Source organism: Falco punctatus, assembly GCF_963210335.1.
Source record: "Falco punctatus genome assembly, chromosome: 2".
NCBI classification, from domain to species: Eukaryota; Metazoa; Chordata; class Aves; order Falconiformes; family Falconidae; genus Falco; species Falco punctatus.
In genome coordinates this window covers 73,052,559-73,067,223 of record NC_137581.1, presented here as the reverse complement: position 1 = coordinate 73,067,223, position 14,665 = coordinate 73,052,559, and the positions used below count along the sequence as shown (strand labels likewise).

Sequence of the window (14,665 nt, the reverse complement as noted above, 5' to 3'; positions counted from 1 at the left end):
CAATTTGAGCAAGAGTTTCTTGGGCATGCAGATACACACCACAGCTTTATTTTTATTCTTACCGGTAACGGTTTAGAAATGTCCTTTTGAAAATAGCATTCATCATGTTCTGTATCTCTAGAAGCTTATGCTCATACTGAAATACAAAGAGAACTGAACGTTAACATTGGTTCCACAATTCATTACACAAAAAATTTGCATCAGTACTCACAATACTACTGTGGTGCAAATTGCTAGCATTTACACATGGCACCAACATACGAGTGGTCTGTAATGACATTTTTGATGAAAGGTTTACCAGATACCAACTGCTAACTTGGATAACAAGGTACTTGTTTGATATAGTAAGTCTTGATCTATCAATACACAGAAACATACAGAACAGCTATTAAATAATCTTCACATATAGGTCAGGTCCAAATTCTCTTTTTATGCACTTAAACAGGCATGGAAGAAAGGCATACAAGGGAGTTTTCAAAATGCACCTATTCCACAATGAGCATGTATTTTAACCAAGCCCTGAAAATCTAGTTAGGAACTTCTGGAAACCCAAGTCACTTAATAAAAACATTCTCTCATCAACATCATCGGGAAAGGCGACCAGTTTGGGCTTTTCCCCCAAGCACACATTTCCTCTGTCCTTCCCATAAGATCAGCCTTACAATACTAAAAAACCCTGTCTCATCCAAACACTGCCTTCCACAAAAAAAGGGGTTGTTTCTAAGAGAGTCCATGGGCATCCAAAGCTCAGAACACTAAGGTCAAGAGAAGGATGTCCTGGTTTCAGGTGGGAAAGAGTTAATTTTCTTCCTGATAACTGGTACAGTGCTGTGGTTTGGATTTAGTATGGCAATAATGTTGGTAACACACTGATGGTTTAGTTGTTGCTAAGTAGTGCTTACTCTAAATCAAGGACTTTTCAAGTTTCCCGTGCTCTGCCAGTGAGGAGGGGCACAAGAAGCCAGAAGGGAGCAGAGCCAGGACAGCTGACCTGAACTAGCCAAAGGGATATTCCATCCCATAGAATGTCACGCTCAGTATATACACTGGTGGAGTTGGCTGGGAAGCACTGATCACTGCTCGAGGACTGGCTGAGCATCAGTCAGTGGGTAGTAAGCAACTGTGTTGTGCATCACTTGTCTTTCTTGGGTTTTATTTCTCTCTCTTTTTGTTGTCTCCCTTTTCATTACAATTATTATTATTTTTATTTCAAACTGTTCTTATCTCAAATCATGAGTTTTACCTTCCTTCCAAGTCTCCTCCCACCACAGGGTTGGAGGCAGGGTGTATGATGAGCAAGCAGCTGCGTGGTACTTACTTGCTAGCTGGGGTTAAACCACAACAAGTGTGGCTATGCATGAACATCAAGCATAGTTACCTCCACCCTCAAGCTAGAATTATTTCTTACATACATATATAGGCCTGTCTCTGTATGTTGATAAGAAGCTGTCTGGCTGAGCAGGGAAGAAATGACAGAAACTGAACAGCAAGAAAGATACAGGTCATACCTGAAGCTAGGAATATTTTTACAATGCATTACTTATCTGGAGATGACAGCTATCCTGGATCCTTTTGCATTCATTGAAATCCAATTCTTGAACTAACATTTTGCATTCATTGAAATCCAATTCTTGAACTAACATTTTGGCTTGTAATTTGTATAAACATATGCAAAGCTGCACTCCCACAACACTAGAGCTACCGATGAAACTACCTGTGAGTGTAAATCCATATTTGTGTAGAGGTCAAGGGCTAATGAAGCCAATTTAAAGCAGCGATTAGTAGGACAGACATCACACGTTAACAGTACATAGGGCAGATACTACCTTAGTCATTTCTGTACCACTTAATCTAGCCAGTCATAACTGCTCTGCACCATGCATTAGATAAACACATAAACCTCAAAGAACTGCAGCGACCCAAAAGCAAGCTGTCACTAATCCCTCTTTTCCATCTTCATGCATCTCCCATACAAGACACCTGCCTAACCTCTTTCCTTTTTTTCTCTAGCTGGTCAAGTCTGTAATTTGTTCTCTTGCCACTTATCCTCTTCTTCTCCACCTCATATAACCTTTGAGCATTGTGCTTGTTGACATCAAGGTTCAGATGTACACTAACAACCGCTGTCAGAAGCTTCATTGCTAAAAAGAAAACAAAGCCAACATATTTAGCTTAGCTGAGTGATATGAGCATAAATATATTCATCACTTTACCACAAAAAGGATATGGTTAGCCAAATCCAGTTTGTTATCCAAAATATGAACATTACTAGATTATAGTAATTTATTTCAAAATACAGTATTTATTTTAAAGGCAGAAAAGGAGAAAAAAAGGAAAATGTAGAGATACTACTGGTGATTTACAGCTTTTGGCCAGAGTTCTAGTCAGAGAAGTAATTTACTGGGCAACTCTTCTTAGTTTACGTACTTTGATTTTTCTGCAAAAGAATCCAGAGTTGTAGAACTGGTGATTTCCAGTGACAATAAAAAACAAAACAAAGAACACACACACCCCAACAAAAAAAAAAAAAACAAAAAACCACCATCCACAACAGTGAAGCTGGCCAATAAAAGCCTGGCAATCTTAATATTTTACTTGAAGTGGCAAAAATGCACATTCCTCTAAGGATCACTAGATGATTTGCACAGACGTCAAGTGGGGGTTTTGAGCCTTCAAAGCAAACAGTGTACTTCAGAACAAGTTATATTTTAAGTGCTCTTTGTATGGCAAAGAACTTACTAGCTGGCTTTGGGGGGGGGGGGGGGGGGGGGCGGGGCAGTGGGGAGGGAGGGGGGAATGTAGTAGCTTTAGTATCATCATGCTGCATGGAACAAAAATGCGTAACAAGCAATGTTCTTTCTAGCACAAATACCACAAGAGTAGCAGCTTTCCACAGGAAGCTTTTTTAGGTGAAGCATTTAATGCAACTTCATCAGATTAATTAGTGGAGGGAGGAAAATAACAGAATATAAAATTGACTGTGAAAAATCAGTTACTAAAAAAAAAAAAAGAATCTGAACGCAACAAAATTCTAAAGTTAGTCATGTCAGGCATTAAAGAAAACATAAAGGAAAAAAAAATCATATCTATCCTATCTGAAGCATCCAAATTCCATTCAGATACACATAGGAACAAGTAATTTATATTACAGTAACATATATTAGGAGGAATGCACTGTCAATGCACAAAATAGCAAGTTCTCCAGTAAAGAGAGCTTTTTCAATTTTGAGCAGTTTTGTTTGTACACATCAACAAAACTCACAATCTACAGCAGCTCTGTGAGTTACTTTACCTGCCAGAGTACTTGTGTGTCTAAACGCTCTGACCATGGAGTCCGCTAAGCCTGTAAGCAGTGAAATGACAGTGTCCATCAAGTAGCTATCATACAGGATGCTGCACTGGCACTGTTGGACAAACACTGCAATAAATTCACAGAAATTGGCCTTGAACTTCTTCCAATAGGGTCCTGTTCTGATCAGCGGGTAGTCTTCATTGTCCTGCACAGGAAAGAAAAGGCAAGAGAAAACACCCCAATTAGTTTTGTTTGTGCACACCATTTACGTCTCTCTCACTGAATATCAGAGTTTTGCTGCCAGCTTCACCTCGGCCCATCCATAACTTTTTTCATGATTATTAATACAAAGTAGGGACACACAGCTAGGTTACAAGCAAGCACAGAGACTAACTTGCTTCCTTAGAGCTACCCTGTCATGCTAGCCCACATCTGAAAGCAACGTGTGTGAGGTAGCTGTGAATGGACAGGTGGGAGAGGGCATATGAAGCCTCAACATCATAAATAACTTTCACTTGCATCAATCATGAGCCCCTCCTGGACTCTTTTACTTCCTCACATATAGCAGTGCTTCCCCACTTCCCTGTCCTTCCTGTTCCTGCAAGTGCATGGTAAAATCCAGGAGGAAACTGAAGGGACTGAAATGTGAAAACAAACTGTGACGTGAGCAGGATGGGACCATTTTCCTCAGCAGCACTGCCAGTTTAAGGAGTTTATCAGGTTGCAGCTTAATGACAAATAGCGAGTCAGTCATTCACCTATACCACCAGCACCTGTGTCTGATAACCTCCGCAGAAACAGTAAGTAGGCAATACCTTTGACATTATGCAAAAAGCAAGTTACAATAAAACCACGAGAATATTCACAGTACAGTTGATACTGCCAGCAAGAAAGCAGACAGATGGCAGTTCAAATGATTTCTCACACAAAACAGTGCACCTCATGTGAAGAGCATACTAGGAAGACTTCATAGATGGCAACCTCAGGCAGCATGAACATTTATTTCATTTGCACCTCACAGATGCCAGCAATGGCTCTGAATATGAATTTGCATCTTGATGGTTTCCAGGTGTGAATGGCTTTGGGGAACTCCAAAACTTCACTCACTATGGAAAACTTCATCCTGAAGGCAGGCCACTACACAGCTGTTGGTCATACACCTTCTCAGATGTATTCTACCATGCAGCTTCACACCCAGAATAACCTTGTGTACTTATAAAGCCCACTAAATGCTCTTCTATTGTAACTTTGCCTCCAAAACACAGGACCCACTGCTCTCTTGAAATATAAATGCAAATACAGATTGGCCTCAGAGATGCCCACAACCTAAAGCACATTGGGAATATAGAATGTATTTCTGATTGTAAGAGTAATTTCAGAGCCTAACCATAGTAGCAAGTACTAACACAGAAACATGAGTCCCCAGCAGGCCCTGTTTAATGCTCCTTGATCATGACAGAAACTATAGAAAGACAACCTACAGCTTCAGGAAATATGTACTTTATCACCACAGCTTACCCCTCAATCTGAAAAGCAGCACAAATACAGGAAGACATTTAAGAGCGCTTCTACTGTCCACATTTATTACATTGGGATACTGTTTAATGGTATACTGTAAATATAGTAAAGCATACATAGGCACACCAGCACAACAGGCACACCACCTAAATTTAAGAACCTAACCTGGGATTCCCTTAGATTCTCTCCATAACGAGTAAAGAGAAGCAACTCTGCTTCCAGAAACCAAGTCAGATAACACAAGGTTCTTCCAGAGAACTATTCAAATCACTCAGCTGAGGCTCCTGCTCTGACTCATCCTGCAAATGTTTCTTTCTTTCATAGAGTCTATGGAAAGAAAGGAAAGTGCCAACAAGGAGCCAAGACTAATTCCCCACAATGCTGCAAGTGTTGTATGGGAAGAAGCATTACAGAAAAGATGTTTCTGTTCTCAAAATATTCTCCCAATCAAAAATTTATATTCGCAAGAGAATGTTTTGATGAAAAAAGCCTTTGAACAAATCTGCCAAAACATCTGTGTGCAGACATGTGTGTGTGCACATATGCATGCAGGCACATGTGTGTGTAGAGCTCACTGGAAGGGATGGGAAATGAATTTGAGCACCACTGCAACTTGACATACATCAGTCTGTTCAAAATGCTGATGGCCCTTTGTCCTAGTTTCAGCTGGGGTAGTTAATTTTCTACTTAGTAGTTGGTACAGTGCTGTGTTTTGGATTTAGTATGGCAATAATGTTGGTAACACACTGATGGTTTAGTTGTTGCTAAGTAGGGCTTACTCTAAATCAAGGACTTTTCAAGTTTCCTGTGCTCTGCCAGTGAGGAGGGGCACAAGAAGCTGGGAAGGAGCAGAGCCAGGACAGCTGACCTGAACTAGCCAAAGGAATATTCCATCCCATAGAATGCCACGCTCAGTATATACACTGATGAAGTTGGCTGGGAGTGGCCGATCACTGGTCAGGAACTGGCAGGGTATCGGTAAGTGGGTGGTGAGCAACTGTTGTACATCACTTGAGGTTTTTTTCCTTCTTTTTTTTGCCCTTGGGTTTAATTCATCTCTCTCCCTCCCCCCCCTTTTCATTACACTTGTTGTTACTGTTATTATTATTAATTATATTTTACTTTATTTTGATTATTAAATTTCTCTCATCTCCGCCCACGAGTTTTACCTTTTCCCAGTCCTCCTCCCCATCCCACTGCAGGGAGGTGGGGGCAGATTAAGCAAGCATCTGTGTGGTACCTAGTTGCCAGCTGGGGTTAAACCACAACACCCTTTGACATCAACAGCAAGAAACAGACACTTCAAAAGCATGAGTGTGGTCATCCAAACCAGAGCACTAAAACAGATCACATGAGGCAGACCTCAGAAGTGCATGATGAGCTCCATTCACTAATGCAGTTTAAGATGACGAGTTCTGAGGTATTCACCTACCATGGAAATGGGAAACACAGCCACAGAAAATGCTATACTACAGTCGCAGAGAACTACAAGAGTCCTACCATGTCCACCGGCCAAGTAACTGTCAGGATCCAAGGATAGGCCATGAATTTCTTATACTGCAACCCAGTTTCCTGTAACGCAGGAGACAAAAATTTAGAAGATTTTTGATGAAATGGCACAGTTAATTCGTAAAGACAAAAGCATCACAAATCATGCATCATATTTAAAAGGCTATTAAAACTTAAGACATTGTGTATACAGGTGGCTCATGCTCATACAATCCAATGCATTAAACAAAATCCAGTTCCTTCTCATCTCGGTATTTTTAATTTATAACTAATGATAGAAGAAAAACACACTTTTATATAAAATCTGAGTTTTCTTGCTACAAGAGATAGCTTGTTTTTAAAATCTATAAGCAAACATATACAAGGTATAATCCTCATTATTAATTCTAAGATACGGCTCCTCAGCTATTCTAAGTATTTATCCCTTCCCAACATTTAGTAACTGGATACTGCAAAACATCCAAACTCAAAAAAAGCAACATTCCAAGCTTTTTGAATTATAGAGAAATGTTTTCAGCACTAGTGTGACTTGATTCAGAGATGTTTCCTCAACTCTGCAATTATTCCAAGACAAAAGGCATAAAATCAAACTTTTTTATTAGGATCAGTGAAGCACAACAAGTATTTCTATCCCCATCTGGCTGTACAGTAACAAATATAACTCTTCCATTGCTAAACATTTCAGCAACAAAATAGGAAAGGTAAGGAAACCTACAAAAGAATGAAAAATTGCAAGAAATAAAATGCCACATACAGGAAGAAAAGCAGGAGAGAGAAACAGAATAGTTTAAGAAAGAGGGAAAACAAAAAGCAGTGGTCCTGAAGTCAAACCTGTCTCTCTACTGAGGAATACCACAGCCCACAAAGAGGAAATAAATGCCTCAGTGACCCTATTAAACCCATTCTCTGCTTCCAACACCAGTATGAGTTTTCACAGAATCACAGAAACTGAGAGGGACTCTTTGAGATCATCTAATCCAATCCCACCTGCTCAAGCAGGGTCAGCCAGAGCAGGCTGCCCAGTGACATGTGTGATCAGTAACCCCTGTTCCCAACACCATTAACGTGATTAGCACGACTAACACCATTTTATGGGGCAAACAGCCATTCTCTGTGACACAGCAGGTCATGTATTTGTTCCCTTTCCCTCATTATCAGGCCCTGAAGGTCCTGTGAACCAAGACAAAACAAAACAGACTTCTTCCCCTCCCTACCGGTCTGAAGATTCCTAGGCGCCAGGCCGATTACGCCCTTGCTTACTGGCCTTGAAGGTCCCAGGCACCCAGCCAGCCAGGTGGTGGTGACAACCCCATCACAGAGAAGCTTCACAACACCCAGAGCACAGTCCATAAAAACAAGTGGTTGCAAGACCTATGTGGGGAACTTGAACAAGAGCTACTGCTAGACAGAGAGACCCATGACCTGCCCAATGGCAGGGACACCTCCACCATCATCTGTTTCCTCTGAGGACTGACTTGTATTGTTTTATATGATTTTTCAAATCTAAATTATGATTGTTATTTTGATACAGCAAACCATGTATTATGATTTGACCCCACCTACAGAAGGTCTAGATGATGAGAAATAGTATTATATTTGTACTACAAATTCTGTATCACTTAGGTGATTAGAAATCGTAAGTTAAATTGTATTATAAATTCCGTATTATGCTACTATATTGATTCTACTATATTGATTCTACTTGTAGAAATCTTGTGCCATTATAAAATCTGTGCTACACTAATAATATCCTGTTAAGAAAATAAAGCTTTAATTGTAACTACAACTAGTGCCATCATCATTCTGCCAGGGATCCCCTAAAAGAACCTGCCTGTCCCCTCAGTGTCAGGTGACATCATGTGCAGTCAGCTTTGTAGTATCTTCACAGATGGAGATTCCATAAGCTCTCTGGACAATCTGTTCCACTGTTTGACGATCCACATAATAAAGTGTTTTCTTGCATTCAGGTGAAATTTCATAACTTCAGTTTGTGCCCATAACCCATCTTGGCTTGCCTTTGTGCTCACTGTCTCACCGGACACCACTGAATAGGCTTCCTCTTCCTCATTCCGTCCCACTGGGTATTTTTACACATAGATTAGATCCCTCTGAGCTACTTCTTTCCAGACTGAATAGGCTCAAGGTTCTCAGCTTCTTCTCATTTGAAAGATCATTAATCATCTTTGTGGCCCTTTGCTGGACTCACTCCAGTAAATCCATCTCTCATACCAGAAAGCCCAGGACTTGACTCAGCACTCCAGATGTGGTCTCACTAGTGCAAGCAGAGAGCAAGGATCACCTCCCATGCCCTGTGGGCAATGCTTTCCCTAAATGCAGCCCAGGGGGTTGTTGATTGTCTCTGCTGCAAGGGCACACTGCTGGCTCACGTTCATCTTGTCATCCACACAGACACAGAGATTCTACCCTGCAGAGCTGCCTTCCAGCCAGTCAGCTCCCAGAAGGTACTGGTAACATGGGGTTATTCCCCCTCAGGTTCATAGGGGTTTCCTGTTGCAGAACTCATGAGCTGAGGTCCCTCTGAACAGCAAACCAACCTCCTGGTCTAGCAGCTACTCTTCTCAGTTTTCTATCGTCTGCAAACTTGCTAACAGTACACTCTGCCCTACTGTCCAGGTCATTGTTAAAGATGTTAAACAGTATCGGCCTAAATATCAACCCTGGGGTACTCCACTAGTGATTAGCCTTCAGCTGGACTTTGTGCCACTGATCACTTAAGCATGGGCCTAGTTGTTCAGCCAGTTTTCAATCCACCACACTGGCCACTTAACTGATAATTCATCAGCTTATCTGCACAGATTATACGGGAGACAGTGTTAAGTTTTACTGAAGTCAAGACAAACTCTGCTGCCCTCTCCTCATCCACCAAGCTAGTCACTTCATTATAGCAGGCCATCATGTCGATTAAGCACAATTTCTCCGTTTTAAATCCACACTGACCACTCCTGATCACCTTCTTGTCCTTCATGTGTTTGGACATTATTTCCAGAATTAGTTGCTTCATCACCTTCCCAGGGATCAAGGTAAGGCTGACCAGCTGGAGTTCCCCAGACCCTCTTTCCCACCCTCCTTGAATACAGGGGTGACATCTGCTTTGAGTCTTCCGACATCTCTCCCAATCAATATGACCTTTAAAGATAATCAAAAGGGGTCTCGTAATGACACCAGCCAGCTCCCTCAGCACTCCTGGGTACATTCTGTCAGACTACATGGTCTTACTCATGTTCAGTTCATTTAGGTGCTCCCTAACCTGATCCTTGTCCATGGAGGGTAAGCAGTCTTTGCTCTGGACTTCCCTCTGGTCTCAGGAACCTCATATTTCTGAAAGCCGGTCCTACCAGTACAGCCAGAGGCAAAGGCAGCATTGAGTACATCAGACTCTTCTGTGTCCTTTGTCAGCAGGGCCCCTGCCTCATTTAGCGGTGGGCCCATGTTTTTCTTGGTCTTCCTTTTGCTGTTGATGTATTTGTAGAATCATGTGCCCTCATTGCCCTTCACATTTCTTGCCAAACTCACCACCACTAACATTTCCCACTAATACTAGTGAGAATTTTGGGAGGATGCATTGATTGGTACAAGGATACAGTGCTGCAATTAACTGAACAGTAATGCAATGGTTAAGTCACTGAAATGATCAAGAGCAAAGAACTATATATAACCCTGTAATTTTCCAATCTTCTGAATGCTAGAAACAAACAACATAAATCAAAAGGCAAAATGAGGTACTCTGGCAGATATCTAGTAATATTTTCCACTCTCATTACTACTTTCACTACTATTATCATTTGTTTTCAAAAAATACTTTGAAATCACAGGAAGTCCTATATGGCACTACTTCTCAACTAAATTAATCACTGTCACGTTTCCATCTTTATTTATGAAAATGATGAGAGAACTACATGTGAAAAGAAACACAAAGAAGAAACAACTCACTTTAAAATAACAAACTACTTTGCTCTTACTCTTAAAAGAAATTGGTTTAATCCTCTAGAATTTTTTCAATCACCTAATAACCATGGCTAACAGAAGTGGTTACTTCAGACATTTTTTTCTATATTAGTGCTGGTTTAATGCTAGGCATAACATATCAAGATTAAATTAAACAAGCTGACAGATATTGTCTTTAAAAAAACCTAATTCTGTATAAATAATCTTAGGAGTTTTTTTAGAGTCAGTTTATCTAAAAACAGACAAAGAGAACTTCAGAATTCACCAGATTTAAAGAAAAAAAATACAAAAAAAATTACAGACACAGAGCGTTTATCACAAGGATTATCACTTGGTATTTTCATTGAAGCACAGAATGGTTTGGGTTGGAAGGGACCTTTAAAGGCCATCTAGTCCAATCCCCCCTGCAATGAGCAGGGACATCTTCATCTCATCCAGTCTGACCCTGAATGTTCCCCGGGATGGGGCATCTACCACCTCTCTGGGCAACCTGCTCCAGTGTTTCACCATCCTCATCACAAAAAATTTCTTCCTTATGTCTAGTCTGAATTTACCCTCTTTTAGTTCAAAACCATTACCCCTTGACCTATTGCAACAGGCCCTATGTTGGGAGAGGGGTCCGCCGGAGTCAAGAAATTACTCAATATGAGTTATGCATCTTGCTCATCTTTATTGGCTTCTAATACTTCTTATATAGCCTCAATACACAAGCATGCTCCCAAAGCAAGCATATAATTGGTTATTAGCCCCTAAGCACGCACTGCTCTCACACTACTAATTATCACGATTAGAACAAGCATTCTATCCATGCAGCTATTTGCGTTAGCTATGTTTTAGCCTTGCTGTTTGCTACTCCCTTTATTCCCATTCCGCTCCCTATCTCCCTTGGCCTTGCACGTGTCTTCCCTAACAGCTGCAGCTTGTTACAGCCACAGCCTGTTAGTACAACAAAGTTACTTGGTCTCAGGATTCAAGAATAGATCAAGGCCACTTTCTTGTTAACTTCAGCACAACAACTTCAGCACAATTCTAATTCCAGGCCTATTCTAATTCCAGGCCTGGATTGTGCAGATACTTAGGGTTTCTGTGGCCACGCTTCTGCAGCCATTCTTCTACAGCCCTACTAAAAAGTTTGTCCTGGTCTTTCTTATGAGCCCCCTTTAAGTACTGAAAAGCCACAATATGGTCCCACCTGAGCTTTCTCTCCAGGCTGAACAGCCCCAACTCTCTCAACCTGTCTCCACAGGAGAGGTGCTCCAGCCCCCTGATCATCTTCCTTGCCCTCCTCTGGACCCGCTCCAACAGGTCCATGTCCTTCCTGTGCTGAGGAGCCCAGAGGCGGACACAGTAGTCCAAGTGGGTTCTCATGAGAGCAGAGTAGAGGGGGAGAACCACCTCCCTCGACCTGCTGACCACACTGCTTTTGAGGCAGCCCAGGATACGGTTGGCTTTCCAGGCTGTGAACACACATTGTCAACTAATGTCCAGCTTTTCATGTGCCAGTACCCCCAGATCTTTCTCCTCAGGGCTCCTCTCAATCCCTTCAACCTCCAGCCTATATTGATAGTTGGGATTGCCCCGATCCAGGTGCAAGACTTGCATGTAGCCTTGTTGAACCTCATGAGGCTCACATGGACTCACTTCTCAAGCTTGTCCAGGCCCTTCTGGATGACATCCTGTCCCTCGGGCACATCAACTGCACCACTCAGCTCAGTGTCATCTGCAAACTTGCAAAGGGTGCACTCAATCCCACTCTGTTTCATTGATACTGGTCCTAATACAGACCCCTGAGGGACACCACTTGTCACCAAACTCCATCTAGACATCGAGCTGTTCACCACCACACCCTGCATGCAACCACCCAACCAATTCCTCATCCACCAAACAGTCTACCCATCAAATCCATCTCTCTCCAATTCAGAGAGAAGGATGTTGTGGAGGACCATGTCAAAGGCCTTCCAGAAGTCCAGGCAGACAACATCTGTAGCTCTTCCCTTGCCCACTGATGTAGCCACTCCATCATAGAAGGCCACTAGGCTGGTCAGGCAGGACTTGCCCTTGGTCAAGCCATACTGGCTGTCTTGAATCTCCCCCTGTCCTCCATGTGCCTTAGCATAGCTTCCAGGAAGATCTGTTCCATGATCTTCCCAGGCTCAGAGGAGAGGCTGACAGGATGGTAGTTTCCAGGGTCCTCTTTTCTACCCTTTATAAAAAGGGGAGCAACATTTCCCTTTTTTCCAAGACAGCAGGGACCTCACCTGACTTCCATGACTTTTCAGATATCATGGAGAATAGCTTGGCAGCTACATCAGCCAATTCCCTCAGGACTCCAAGATGCATCTCATTAGGTCCTATAGACTAACATATGTTCAGGTTCCTCAGGTGGTCATGAGTCTGATCTTCTGCTACATGGGAAGGACTTTACTCCCCCCCTACCTGTCTTGCAGTTCATCCACTTGAAGTCTAGGGAGAGGTTGCCAGTAAATACCGAGGCAAAACAGTTGTTGAGTGTATCAGCCTTCTCCTCATCTGTTGTTACCCAGTTTGCCAGCCATGTTCATTGTGGGGATATGCTTTCTTTGACAGTCCTCTTCTGGCTGACATACTTATAGAAGCCCTTGTTATTCTTTGCATCCCTTTTTTTCCATCAGCAAAATGTTTTGCTGGAGTAGCACGTTACTACACTGACCCAAAACCAAAGTGACTGTTTTTATAGCACGCGGAATACAGCTTCTAAGGCAACCCTAGAACCTTTCTTTTGCCCCACCAGGACAGGTGAAAAGGTTACAGAGCTGTAACACATCCAGGCTGATAATCACATCTTTGTACTTTCCAGAGTGCCTACCCGATCATGAGTGCTATTCAGGGCTAATTAGTTGGGAAAGAAGTACCAGATTACTAATTCACATGGCCCAACACATATCTGTCCATTCCTATCAAAAATTAGGCCAAGTGCTACTACACTTCTAAAATGAAGAAAACCATGTTGGCAAATTCATCCTCTGTGGGAATCTCTAGAGCAGCTGGTCTTTGAGAGATGCTCAATTAAAGCAAGGCTGATGGCTGCTGCTTGACAAATCAATTCAGAGGTGGCAAATACAGGGGGGGAAAAAAAGCACAGAAGCAACTGTGAGAGCACTGCAGAAAATTTGATGTTAGCATAGTCAGGGAGCAGTCAAATGAGAAACAGTATTGTAAAGCTATGCATTTTTCTTAACAACCCTCAAGAAATGAGATATTCCGTATTGTTTTGACAATTATCTAAAAATCAGGAATGCATATCTTCTTGCATATGAAATACAGTTATAAAAATTAACTATGTCAATAAAACAGAAAGAAAAGATTCAAATAAAATATCATCTAAAACATATCTTTGAATTAACTCATCATTAATCCACAACAGTATTTTTAAGAGGACCTATCAATGAAATACCAAAGGAACCATTTACCTGCTGCAATGCCAGGTTATATTTACCTCGATATTAAGTCACTATCAAAAGAACTCCTAAGAGAAAGCCAGATTCAGGAAGACTGCAGTTAGATAGCCCTAATAAAACTCTGAAAAATAAAGGTGACTTACAAAAAAAATCCTGCTGCTGCTAAAATAGGTCATTACAACACCAAATTTCTTTTGTGAAAAACAGAATTATTTTCCTAAATTAAGGTAGTGGGACACAGCTCCTGAGAAGCAGCAGGAACTCTGTCCAGGTTGATTATTAAGTAGAGCCTGTTGTTTACATGAGAAAGGCATGCAAAGTCAAAGCTGTGCCTACCTCATCAAAGGTCTCTGTCATTTTTTGCATTACATCCTTCTTGTGCAAACTTTGAAACATCTCTGCTGTTACCATGCCTAGAAATGTTTTACACAAAAAAACAATTACCAACAACCTCATTACATTAACCAAGTCCAAACCACAGTAAAGACTTCGTTTTAATTTAGAAACACCAGGAAAGTGGGACTCTTATTTCCATTTACACTGGTAGGGGCAACATATACATAGGGAAACACATAAATCCATTCATACTAGAAAAAAGTGGTGAAACAAAACTGAAATTCACATTAGAGAAATCTACCCTGTGCCCATCTGGCATGACTATTTTCTCTGTCCATTCATTTACTTCAAGGATCTACTAAAATTCTGCCCACTGCTAGTCAAAGACCCCCAAAACATTTCCCACAAGAAAAGGCATATTAGCCAAAGACCTGGAAAAAAAAATCTGAAGTGTAGAAGGTACATTTTAACTGCTTAGATACACAGAGAAGTTTCAAACTAACAGAGCAGTCTTCTTAAATGCTTACTTGACATCCTGAAGCATTTCGCTAGCAAGCTGTCCCCAAAAGTCACTGTGTCTCAGTGTTTGTTATGAAATAGACAGCTT

General features: G+C 41.5%; 1 protein-coding gene across 7 annotated transcripts in view; it reads right to left on the bottom strand.

The window, feature by feature from the left end:
• Window positions 1–14,665, bottom strand: part of LOC308058854 (cohesin subunit SA-2-like) — a 67,023-nt gene that overhangs the window by 44,229 nt on the left and 8,129 nt on the right. For all 7 annotated transcript variants that reach the window (XR_013926004.1, XM_080375307.1, XM_080375306.1 and 4 more), the window contains 5 exons: window positions 14,059–14,135; window positions 6,311–6,382; window positions 3,293–3,497; window positions 1,990–2,141; window positions 63–136 (listed from right to left, as the gene is read on the bottom strand). Coding sequence is in view for 6 of the 7 variants with exons in the window: in XM_080375307.1 (XP_080231433.1) it covers window positions 63–136; window positions 1,990–2,141; window positions 3,293–3,497; window positions 6,311–6,382; window positions 14,059–14,135 (580 nt within the window). In the remaining variant the exon portion in view is untranslated. The remainder of the gene's footprint in view (window positions 1–62; window positions 137–1,989; window positions 2,142–3,292; window positions 3,498–6,310; window positions 6,383–14,058; window positions 14,136–14,665) is intronic.